This window comes from Pseudophryne corroboree, chromosome 7, assembly GCF_028390025.1.
Source record: "Pseudophryne corroboree isolate aPseCor3 chromosome 7, aPseCor3.hap2, whole genome shotgun sequence".
Taxonomy (NCBI): domain Eukaryota; kingdom Metazoa; phylum Chordata; class Amphibia; order Anura; family Myobatrachidae; genus Pseudophryne; species Pseudophryne corroboree.
Genome location: NC_086450.1, coordinates 420016569 through 420028730, shown reverse-complemented (window position 1 = coordinate 420028730; position 12162 = coordinate 420016569). Strand labels below are relative to the sequence as shown.

The window sequence follows — 12162 nt, the reverse complement described above, 5'->3', positions numbered from 1 at the left end:
TAAGAGAAACGTGTACTTACCGGGTGGGATCCGGCATTTGCGCTCCGTTGCTGGCTTTCCGACCCGGCAATATACCGGGTCGGTTGCCACAGCAGCGGAGGGCGCAGCAGCAGCAGGGGCGGGGGTGGAGGCGGCGCTGGGAGATGAGCTCATCTCCTGCGCCGCCTCTCCCTATGCTGTGAATGGGAGCCGTGTCGCATCGGAACGGCTCCCATTCACACTGCGCCTGACCCAGTAATCAACCCGGTAATAACCCTTCTTTTTTACCGGGTAGAATTACCGGGTCAGGCGACCCGCTAATTCTGAAAAGGAGCTTTCACATCGCACACTGACGCGTTTCGAGTTCGACACGGCAATATGCCGTGTCGATACCGGGTTTTTAGTGCGATGTGAAAGGGGTATTACAGTGTTTTTCTTTTGTAAGCCTAGATATATAGAATTATGGTTACTTTTGAGAATGTCCGAAAGCCATAGGTCTGAACATCATTTCTCTGACGTCCTAAGTGGATGCTGGGACTCCGTAAGGACCATGGGATTAGCGGCTCCGCAGGAGACTGGGCACAACTAAAGAAAGCTTTAGGACTACCTGGTGTGCACTGGCTCCTCCCACTAAGACCCTCCTCCAGACCTCAGTTAGATTCTTGTGCCCGGCTGAGCTGGATGCACACTAGGGGCTCTCCTGAGCTCCTAGAAAGAAAGTATATTTAGGTTTTTTATTTTACAGTGAGATCTGCTGGCAACAGACTCACTGCAGCGAGGGACTAAGGGGAGAAGAAGCGAACCTACCTAACAGGTGGTAGTTTGGGCTTCTTAGGCTACTGGACACCATTAGCTCCAGAGGGATCGACCGCAGGACCCGACCTTGGTGTTCGGTCCCGGAGCCGCGCCGCCGTCCCCCTTACAGAGCCAGAAGCATGAAGAGTCCGGAAAATCGGCGGCAGAAGACTTCGGTCTTCACCAAGGTAGCGCACAGCACTGCAGCTGTGCGCCATTGCTCCTCATGTACACCTCACACTCCGGTCACTGATGGGTGCAGGGCGCTGGGAGGGGCGCCCTGAGGGCAATATATGACACCTTGGCTGGCAAATCTACATCATATATAGTCCTAGAGGCTATATAGATGTAAAATTACCCCTGCCAGTATTCCAGAAAAGCGGGAGAAAGTCTGCCGAAAAAGGGGCGGGGCTTCTCCCTCAGCACACTGGCGCCATTTTCTCTTCACAGTGCAGCTGGAAGACAGCTCCCCAGGCTCTCCCCTGTAGTTTTCAGGCTCAAAGGGTTAAAAAGAGAGGGGGGCACTAAATTTAGGCGCAATATATGTATACAAGCAGCTATTTGGGGAAAAGTCACTCAGTTATAGTGTTAATCCCTGCATTATATAGCGCTCTGGTGTGTGCTGGCATACTCTCTCTCGGTCTCCCCAAAGGACTTTGTGGGGTCCTGTCCTCAGTCAGAGCATTCCCCTGTGTGTGTGTGTGTGTGTGCGGTGTGTCGGTACGGCTGTGTCGACATGTTGGATGAGGAAGGTTACGTGGAGGCGGAGCAGAGGCCGATAAATGGGATGTCGCCCCCTGTGGGGCAGACACCAGAGAGGATGGATAGGTGGAAGGTATTAACCGACAGTGTCAACTCCTTACATAAAAGGCTGGATGACGTAACAGCTGTGGGACAGCCGGCTTCTCAGCCCGCGCCTGCCCAGGCGTCTCAAAGGCCATCAGGGGCTCAAAAAACGCCCGTTACCTCAGATGGCAGACACAGATGTCGACACGGACTCCAGTGTCGACGAGGTTGAGACATATACACAATCCACTAGAAACATCCGTTACATGATCTCGGCAATGAAAAATGTGTTACGCATTTTCTGACATGAACCCAAGTACCACATAAAAGGGGTTTTATTTTTGGGGAGAAAAAGCAGCCAGTGTTTTGTTCCCCCATCAGACGAATGAATGAAGTGTGTAAAGAAGCGTGGTTTCCCCCGATAAGAAACTGGTAATTTCTAAAAATTACTGATGGCGTACCCTTTCCCGCCAGAGGATAGGTCACGTTGGGAGATATCCCTTAGGGTGGATAAGGCGCTCACACGTTTGTCAAAAGGTGGCACTGCCGTCTTAGGATACGGCCACCTTGAAGGAACCTGCTGATAAAAAGCAGGAGGCGATCCTGAAGTCTGTATTTACACACTCAGGTTATATACTGAAACCTGCAATTGCCTCAGCATAAATAGTGCTGCTGCAGCGTGGTCTGATACCCTGTCAGATAATATTAATAAGCTAAGACAGGGATAATATTTTGCTAACATTGAGCATATTTAAGACGTTGTCTTATATATAAAGGATGCACAGAGGGATATTTGCCGGCTGGCATCCAGAATTAATGCAATGTCCATTCTGCCAGGAGGGTATTAGAAACCCGGCAGTGGACAGGTGATGCTGCCTGTAAAAGGCACATGGAGATTCTGCCTTATAAGGGTGAGGAATTGTTTGGGGATGGTCTCTGGGACCTCGTATCCACAGCAACAGCTGGGAATAAAAAAAAAAAAAAAAAATTTTACCTCAGGTTTCCTCACAGCCTAAGAAAGCACTGTATTATCAGGTACAGTCCTTTTGGCTTCAGAAAAGCAAGCGGGTCAAAGGCGCTTCCTTTCTGTACAGAGACAAGGGAAGAAGGAAAAAAGCTGCACCAGCAGCCAGTTCCCAGGATCAAAAATCTTCCCCCGCTTCCTCTGAGTCCACCGCATGACGCTGGGGCTCCACAGGTGGAGACAGGTGCGGTAGGGGCGCGTCCCGGGAACTTCAGGGACCAGTGTGCTTGCCCACAGGTGGATCTCTAGGTTCTGCAAATAGTATCACAGGGATACAGGCTGGAGTTCGAGGCGACTCCCCCTCGCCGTTACCTCACATCAGCCTTGCCTGCTGCCCTCGGAGAAAGGTAGTACTGGCGGCAATTCACAAGCTGTACTTCCAGCAGGTGAAATCAAGGTACCCCTCCTTCAACAAGGCCGGGGTTACTATTCCAAAATGTTGTGGTACCGAAACCAGACGGTTCGGTGAGACCCATTCTAAAATTGAAAGCCTTGAACACTTATATACGAAGGTTCAAGTTCAAAATGGAATCGCTCAGGGCGATTATTGCAAGCCTGAAGAATTTCATGGTATCACTGGACATCAAGGATGATTACCTGCATGTCCCTATTTACCCTCTTCACCTGGAGTACCTCAATATTGTGGTACAGGATGGTCATTACCAATTTCAGACGTTGCCGTTGGTCTGTCCCCGGCACCGAGGTATTTACCAAGGTAATGGCCGAAATAATTATCCCGTACTTGGACGATCTCCTTATAAAGGCGAGGTCCAGGGAGCAGTTGTTCGTCGGAGTAGCACTATCTCGGGAAGTGCTACAACAGCACGGCTGGTTTCTGAATATTCCAAAGTCGCAGCTGGTTCCTACGACGCGTCTACTGTTCCTGGGTATGGTTCTGGACACAGAACAGGATAAAAAGGTTTTCTCCCAGAGGAGAAGTCCAAGGAGTTGTTGTCTCTAGACAGAGACCTCCTAATACGTATACAGGTGTCGGTGCATCAATGCACGCGAGCCCTGGGAAAGATGGTAGCTTCTTACGAAGAAATTCCATTTGCCAAGTCCCATGCAAGGATTTTCCAGTGGGATCTGTTGGACAAGTGGTCCGGGTCGCATCTTCAGATGCATCGGCGGATAACCCTGTATCCAAGGGTCAGGGTGTCGCTGTTGTGGTGGCTGCAGAGTGCTCATCTTCTAGGGGGCCGCAGATTCGGCATACAGGACTGGGTCCTGGTGACCACGGATGCCAGCCTTCGAGGCTGGGGGGGCAGTCACACAGGGAAGGAACTTCCAAGGCTATGGAAAAGTCAGGAGACTTCCCTACACATAAATATTCTGGAACTGAGGGCCATTTACAATGCCCTAAGTCAGGCTAGACCCCTGCTTCAACACCGGCCGGTGCTGATCCAGTCAGACAACATCACGGCGGTCGCTCATGTAAACCGACAGGACGGCACAAGAAGCAGGATGGCGATGGCAGAAGCCACAAGGATTCTCCGATGGGCGGAAAATCATGTGTTAGCACTGTCAGCAGTGTTCATTCCCGGAGTGGACAACTGAGAAGCAGACTTTCTCAGAAGACACGACCTCCACCCGGGAGAGTGGGGATTTCATCCATTAGTCTTCCAAATGATTGTACACCGTTGGGAAAGGCCACAGGTGGACATGATGGCGTCCCGCCTCAACTAAAAGTTACAAAGATATTGCGCCAGGTCAAGGACCCTCAGGCGATAGCTGTGGACGCTCTGGTAACACCGTGGGTGTACCAGTCGGTGTAGGTGTTCCCTTCTCTGCCTCTCTTACCCAGGGTAATGAGAATAAGAAGAAGGAGAGGAGTAAGAACTATACTCATTGTTCCGGGTTGGCCAAGAAGAGCTTGGTAACCAGAACTCCAAGAAATGATCTCAGAGGACCCATGGCCTCTGCCGCTAAGACAGGACCTGCTGCAGCAGGGGGCCTGTCTGTTCCAAGACGTACCGTGGCTGCGTTGACGGCATGGCGGTTTAACGCCGGATCCTGAAGGAAAAGGGAATTCCAGAGGAAGTTATCCCTACGCTATTTAAAGCTAGGAAAGAAGTGAACGCAAACCATTATCACCGCATATGGCGAAAATATGTTGCGTACTGTGAGGCCAGGAAGGCCCCAAAGGAGAAATTTCAGCTAGGTCGATTTCTGCACTTCCTACAGTCAGAGGTGACTATGGGCCTAAAATTGGGTTCCATTAAGGTCCAGATTTTGGCTCTATCGATTTTCTTCTAAAATTGAACTGGCTTCACTGCCTGAAGTTCAGACTTTTGTTAAGGGAGTGCTGCATAGTCAGCCCCCGTTTGTGCCTCCAGTGGCACCGTGGGATCTCAACGTGGTGTTGGATTTCCTGAAGTCGCATTGGATTGAGCCACTTAAATCCGTGGAGCTATAATACCTCACGTGGAAAGTGGTCATTCTGTGGGCCTTGGCGTCGGCCAGGCGTGTATCAGAATTGGCGTCTTTGTCATACAAAAGCCCTTATCTGTATTGTATACGGATAAGGCGGAATTGAGGACTCGTTCCCAATTCCTTCCTAAGGTGGTATCAGTTTTTCATGTGAACCAACCTATTGTGGTGCCTGCGGCTACTTGGGACTTGGAGGATTCCAAGTTACTGGCTGTAGTCAGGGCCCTGAAAAGTATATGTTTGCAGGACTGCTGGAGTCAGGAAAACTGGCTCGCTATTTCTCCTGTATGCACCCAACAAGCTGGGTGCTCCTGCTTCTAAGCAGACGGTTGCTCGCTGGATCTGTAGCACGATTCAACTTGCACATTCTGCGGCTGGACTGCCGCACCCTAAATCTGTAAAAGCCCATTCCACGAGGAAAGGGGCTCTTCTTGGGCGGCTGCCCGAGGGGTCTCGGCTTTACAATTTTGCCGAGCTGTTACTTGGTCGGGTTCAAACACTTTTGCAAGAGTCTACAAGTTTGATACCCTGGCTGAGGAGGACCTAGAGTTTGCTCATTCGGTGCTGCAGAGTCATCCGCACTCTCCCGCCCGTTTGGGAGCTTTGGTATAATCCCCATGGTCCTTACGGAGTCCCAGCATCCACTTAAGACGTCAGAGAAAATAAGATTTTACTCACCGGTAAATCTATTTCTCGTAGTCCGTAGTGGATGCTGGGCGCCCATCCCAAGTGCGGATTGTCTGCAATACTTGTATATAGTTATTGCCTAACTAAAGGGTTATTGTTGAGCCATCTGTTGAGAGGCTCAGTTATATTTCATACTGTTAACTGGGTATAGTATCACGAGTTATACGGTGTGATTGGTGTGGCTGGTATGAGTCTTACCCGGGATTCAAAATCCTTCCTTATTGTGTCAGCTCTTCCGGGCACAGTATCCTAACTGAGGTCTGGAGGAGGGTCTTAGTGGGAGGAGCCAGTGCACACCAGGTAGTCCTAAAGCTTTCTTTAGTTGTGCCCAGTCTCCTGCGGAGCCGCTAATCCCATGGTCCTTACGGAGTCCCAGCATCCACTACGGACTACGAGAAATAGATTTACCGGTGAGTAAAATCTTATTTTTTAATCTGTGCAATTTATTGTTCCTTGTTTTGGTATGTAGAAAAACAGACACGGTTAGCTATTCTGGGAGATCTTCCTTGCACTCACTTGTTGCTTGAAGCTCCAACAGTGAAAATTCATGGGGAAGGGGGGGGGGGGGGGGGGGCGGCGGGCTTATTACCACAGGATCAACACTGATCCTGTGGTAAGCCAGTATGCGCCCAGCTTTTGAGGCACCAGAGTAACGCCATAGATGACAGATGTAGTGGTGGTTTATTGGCCCATCGCTAGCAAAAATGGACCATTAAGTAATTTCCGGTGTGATTGTAAAACAGCATATGCTTTTATATCACTTTCTGACAGAACCGTCCATCACTTCACTAGGGCTCTGCTCGGACTTACCCACTGCTCCCATCCCAATAAAGATTGGAAGTTCAAAGTACTTGTAGCTGTTTTCCTGCAAACAAAAAACACAGCAACACATCAATACTGAATGATAGCTGGGCTATTATATTACCATTTACACACCCCAAACACTGCCAACAACTAGGAGGACCCTTCCTATCATTTTACTATTAACTAGGGCATTCGCTGAGGCAGTCATTGTGTGGGCTGTACCTATACCTAGAGATTATATTCTGCTTGCTGGGAAGCAGTGAGACCACTGAGGAACTTGCTGCCTCGTGCCTGACGACCCCGGTTCGTAGTCCGCTAATATGCAACAGTCTCATGAATGTTTATAGTCTGTATAAATGAAAGAAATCCTATATAATAAAAGGCTAACACTGCTATCACCTCTATGGGGGGGAATTTAAGTGTTTTGCTCACCAGCAGCCACTAGATGGCACCTAATGGAGCAATTTAAATTGTTGCTCCGTTCGAGCGGGTTCGTAACTAGTATAATCATATTTCCCTGGTGGACCCATGCATTAGGCTCGCATACAACACATAAAAACAGTAACTGATGTCGTTTTACCGTACAGCTGCTGAAGTTCCCTTATGGCTAAGGGTATTACTAGTCCTGGCAGTAAAAGCCTTTAGCAACTGACAAGTTCACCATCGGCAGAGGGGACGTCCCTAGTACGGAACATACGGAAAAACGTCAGGACGATCATGAGACCCACTCCTGACTTGTGCATCTCACAATTCCAAGAATATTGGTTTAGAAGAGATCTGTCCCTATAGTCCAGGGGCACTATGATTTAATGAGCAACACACACACACACACACAATTCCAGGCTTGTTCCAAGAACAATCAGTCATGTGTGTCCTCTCAGCTTGCTTTCTCCAGGCCCCCAAACCAGACACCCATAAATTCCAATGTCTCTTCTCTAACTTATGAAGATTCAATTAAATCTTATAAATGTGGGGCAGCCGGGATTTTATATATATTGTTCTTCTATGCACCAACGCACATGAATACAGTCTTTATTTATAAACACAAGCTTTAATATTGCTGGTATAATTGAGGCAGTTACCTAGACAGGAAACAAGAAAACATTATAGTACAACTCTTTGAACTCATCCTTGCTCTGGAAGGGTAACCCAACAAAGTTGAGTCATTTATGGAGATCAACAGCAGACTGACTTTCCTCACCGTCACACCCCCACCACCCAAGACCAGCAGGGCAGTAGCACCAGGTGGAAAATTGGTTCCTTTACACACGCACTTCTTCCTAGGTTTAAACTGTTAAGATGCCACACTTATTCTAGCAGATGAGACCAATGAGAGGGTGAGGTGAGGGGAATCGCATGAACAGGCTTATACAGTTTATGCGGTGCACAGCAAAGGGATATGGATGAAGGAACTCTAAGAACCTTTCAATGCTTGAAGTCTGGAACCTTGAATTGTAGCTCAGAAAGGTTATTAAATTTGAATTGCTGTAAAAGCCTATAGAGTTGCCACTCGTCAATGCTAAAGGACTACTCCTCCAAATAAAGTTTAATTTCCCACTGCTATCGGTTGTTAAATATTGACATATTTGTTAAGGCAGATAATAAGAATTTACTTACCGATAATTCTATTTCTCGGAGTCCGTAGTGGATGCTGGGGTTCCTGAAAGGACCATGGGGAATAGCGGCTCCGCAGGAGACAGGGCACAAAAAAGTAAAGCTTTACTAGGTCAGGTGGTGTGCACTGGCTCCTCCCCCTATGACCCTCCTCCAGACTCCAGTTAGGTACTGTGCCCGGACGAGCATACACAATAAGGGAGGCATTTTGAATCCCGGGTAAGACTCATACCAGCCACACCAATCACACCGTACAACTTGTGATCTAAACCCAGTTAACAGTATGACAACAGAAAGGGCCTCTTAAAGATGGCTCCTTAACAATAACCCGAATTAGTTAACAATAACTATGTACAAGTATTGCAGATAATCCGCACTTGGGATGGGCGCCCAGCATCCACTACGGACTCCGAGAAATAGAATTATCGGTAAGTAAATTCTTATTTTCTCTATCGTCCTAAGTGGATGCTGGGGTTCCTGAAAGGACCATGGGGATTATACCAAAGCTCCCAAACGGGCGGGAGAGTGCGGATGACTCTGCAGCACCGAATGAGAGAACTCCAGGTCCTCCTTTGCCAGGGTATCAAATTTGTAAAATTTTACAAACGTGTTCTCCCCCGACCACGTAGCTGCTCGGCAGAGTTGTAATGCCGAGACCCCTCGGGCAGCCGCCCAAGATGAGCCCACCTTCCTTGTGGAGTGGGCTTTTACAGTTTTAGGCTGTGGCAGGCCTGCCACAGAATGTGCAAGTTGAATTGTGTTACAAATCCAACGAGCAATCGACTGCTTAGAAGCAGGTGCGCCCAACTTGTTGGGTGCATACAATATAAACAGCGAGTCAGATTTTCTGACTCCAGCCGTCCTTGCAATGTATATTTTTAAGGCTCTGACAACGTCCAACAACTTGGAGTCCTCCAAGTCGCTAGTGGCCGCAGGCACCACAATAGGTTGGTTCAGATGAAATGCTGATACCACTTTAGGGAGAAAATGCGGACGAGTCCGCAGTTCTGCCCTATCCGAATGGAAGATTAGATAAGGACTTTTATAAGATAAAGCCGCCAATTCAGATACTCTCCTGGCAGAGGCCAGGGCTAGTAACATAGTCACTTTCAATGTGAGATATTTCAAATCCACCTTTTTCAATGGTTCAAACCAATGGGATTTGAGGAAATCTAAAACTACATTTAGATCCCACGGTGCCACCGGAGGCACCACAGGAGGCTGTATATGCAGTACTCCCTTGACAAAAGTCTGGACCTCAGGGACAGAGGCCAATTCTTTTTGGAAGAATATTGACAGGGCCGAAATTTGAACCTTAATGGATCCCAATTTGAGACCCATAGATAATCCTGATTGCAGGAAATGTAGGAAACGACCCAGTTGGAATTCCTCCGTCGGAACCCTCCGATCCTCGCACCACGCTACATATTTTCGCCAAATGCGGTGATAATGTTTCACGGTGACTTCCTTCCGTGCCTTAATCAAGGTAGGAATGACTTCTTCTGGAATGCCTTTCCCTTTTAGGATCTGGCGTTCAACCGCCATGCCGTCAAACGCAGCCGCGGTAAGTCTTGAAAAAGACAGGGACCCTGCTGTAGCAGGTCCCTTCTCAGAGGTAGAGGCCACGGTTCGTCCGTGAGCATCTCTTGAAGTTCCGGATACCAAGTCCTTCTCGGCCAATCCGGAACCACTAGTATTGTTCTTACTCTTCTTTGCCGTATGATCTTCAATACCTTTGGTATGAGCGGCAGAGGAGGAAACACATACACTGACTGGTACACCCAAGGAGTTACCAGTGCGTCCACAGCTATTGCCTGTGGATCTCTTGACCTGGCGCAATATTTGTCCAGTTTCTTGTTGAGGCGAGACGCCATCATGTCTACAATTGGTCTTTCCCAACGGTCTATTAACATGTTGAAGACTTCTGGATGTAGACCCCACTCTCCCGGATGAAGATCGTGTCTGCTGAGGAAGTCTGCTTCCCAGTTGTCCACGCCCGGGATGAACACTGCTGACAGTGCTATCACGTGATTCTCCGCCCAGCGAAGAATCTTGGCAGCTTCTGCCATTGCACTCCTGCTTCTTGTGCCGCCCTGCCTGTTTACATGGGCGACCGCCGTGATGTTGTCCGACTGAATCAACACCGGCTTTCCTTGCAGGAGAAGTTCCGCCTGGCTTAGAGCATTGTAGATTGCTCTTAGTTCCAGAATGTTTATGTGAAGAGACTTTTCCAGACTCGTCCATACTCCCTGGAAGTTTCTTCCTTGTGTGACTGCTCCCCAGCCTCTCAGGCTGGCGTCCGTGGTCACCAGGATCCAATCCTGAATGCCGAATCTGCGGCCTTCTAATAGGTGAGCCTTCTGCAACCACCACAGAAGTGACACCCTTGTCTTTGGTGACAGGGTTATTTGCAGGTGCATCTGCAGATGCGACCCTGACCATTTGTCCAACAGATCCCTTTGGAATATTCTTGCATGGAATCTGCCGAATGGAATTGCTTCGTAAGAAGCCACCATTTTTCCCAGGACTCTTGTGCATTGATGTACTGACACTTTTCCTGGTTTTAGGAGGTTCCTGACCAGATCGGATAACTCCTTGGCTTTTTCCTCTGGAAGGAAAACCTTTTTCTGAACCGTGTCCAGAATCATTCCTAGGAACAGCAGACGAGTTGTCGGGATTAAATGGGATTTTGGAATATTCAGAATCCACCCGTGTTGTCTTAGCACCTCTTGAGATAGTGCTAAAGCTGTCTCCAGCTGTTCTCTGGACCTTGCCCTTATTAGGAGATCGTCCACGTATGGGATAACTAATACGCCTTTTCTTCGAAGAAGAATCATCATCTCGGCCATTACCTTGGTAAAGACCCGAGGCGCCGTGGACAATCCGAACGGCAGCGTCTGAAACTGATAGTGACAGTTTTGAACAATGAACCTGAGGTACCCCTGGTGTGCGGGGTAAATCGGAACGTGTAGATACGCATCCTTGATGTCCAAGGATACCATAAAGTCCCCTTCTTCCAGGTTCGCTATCACTGCTCTGAGTGACTCCATCTTGAACTTGAACTTTTTTATGTAGAGGTTCAAGGACTTCAGATTTAGAATAGGCCTTACCGAGCCATCCGGCTTCGGTACCACAAATAGAGTGGAATAATACCCCTTTCCTTGTTGTAATAGGGGTACTTTGACTATCACCTGCTGAGCGTACAGCTTGTGAATGGCTTCCAACACCCTCTCCCTTTCGGAAGAGACGGTTGGTAAGGCAGACTTCAGGAAACGATGAGGAGGATCCGTCTCTAATTCCAACCTGTACCCCTGAGATATTATCTGCAGGATCCAGGGGTCTACCTGCGAGTGAGCCCACTGCGCGCTGTAATTTTTGAGACGGCCCCCCACTGTCCCCGAGTCCGCTTGAGAGGCCCCAGCGTCATGCTGAGGTTTTTGCAGGAGCCGGGGAGGGCTTCTGTTCCTGGGAAGGAGCTGCCTGTTGGTGTCTCTTCCCTCTTCCTCTGCCTCGTGGCAGGTACGACAAGCCCTTTGCTCTCTTATTTTTGTAGGAGCGAAAAGGCTGCGGTTGAAAGGTCGGTGCCTTTCTCTGTTGGGGAGTGACTTGAGGTAAAAAAGTGGATTTCCCGGCAGTAGCCGTGGCCACCAAGTCTGATAGACCAACTCCAAATAACTCCTCCCCTTTATACGGCAAAACCTCCATGTGACGTTTTGAATCCGCATCGCCTGTCCACTGTCGTGTCCATAAGGCTCTTCTGGCTGAAATGGACATAGCACTCACCCGAGATGCCAGTGTGCAAATATCCCTCTGTGCATCACGCATATAGATAAATGCATCCTTTATTTGTTCTAACGACAGTAAAACATTGTCCCTATCTAGGGTATCAATATTTTCAATCAGGGATTCTGACCAAACTACTCCAGCACTGCACATCCAGGCAGTTGCTATAGCTGGTCGTAGTATAACACCTGCATGTGTGTATATATTCTTTTGAATAACTTCCATCTTTCTATCTGATGGATCCTTAAGTGCGGCCGTCT

General features: G+C 48.6%; 1 protein-coding gene across 1 annotated transcript in view; it reads right to left on the bottom strand.

Annotated features, from left to right (window-relative positions):
- The window catches only part of CLCN7 (chloride voltage-gated channel 7), a 149525-nt gene that overhangs the window by 48687 nt on the left and 88676 nt on the right, over window positions 1-12162 (bottom strand). Inside the window, exon 13 of the mRNA XM_063934803.1 lies at window positions 6512-6566. Within this exon, the coding sequence (XP_063790873.1) occupies window positions 6512-6566 (55 nt within the window). The remainder of the gene's footprint in view (window positions 1-6511; window positions 6567-12162) is intronic.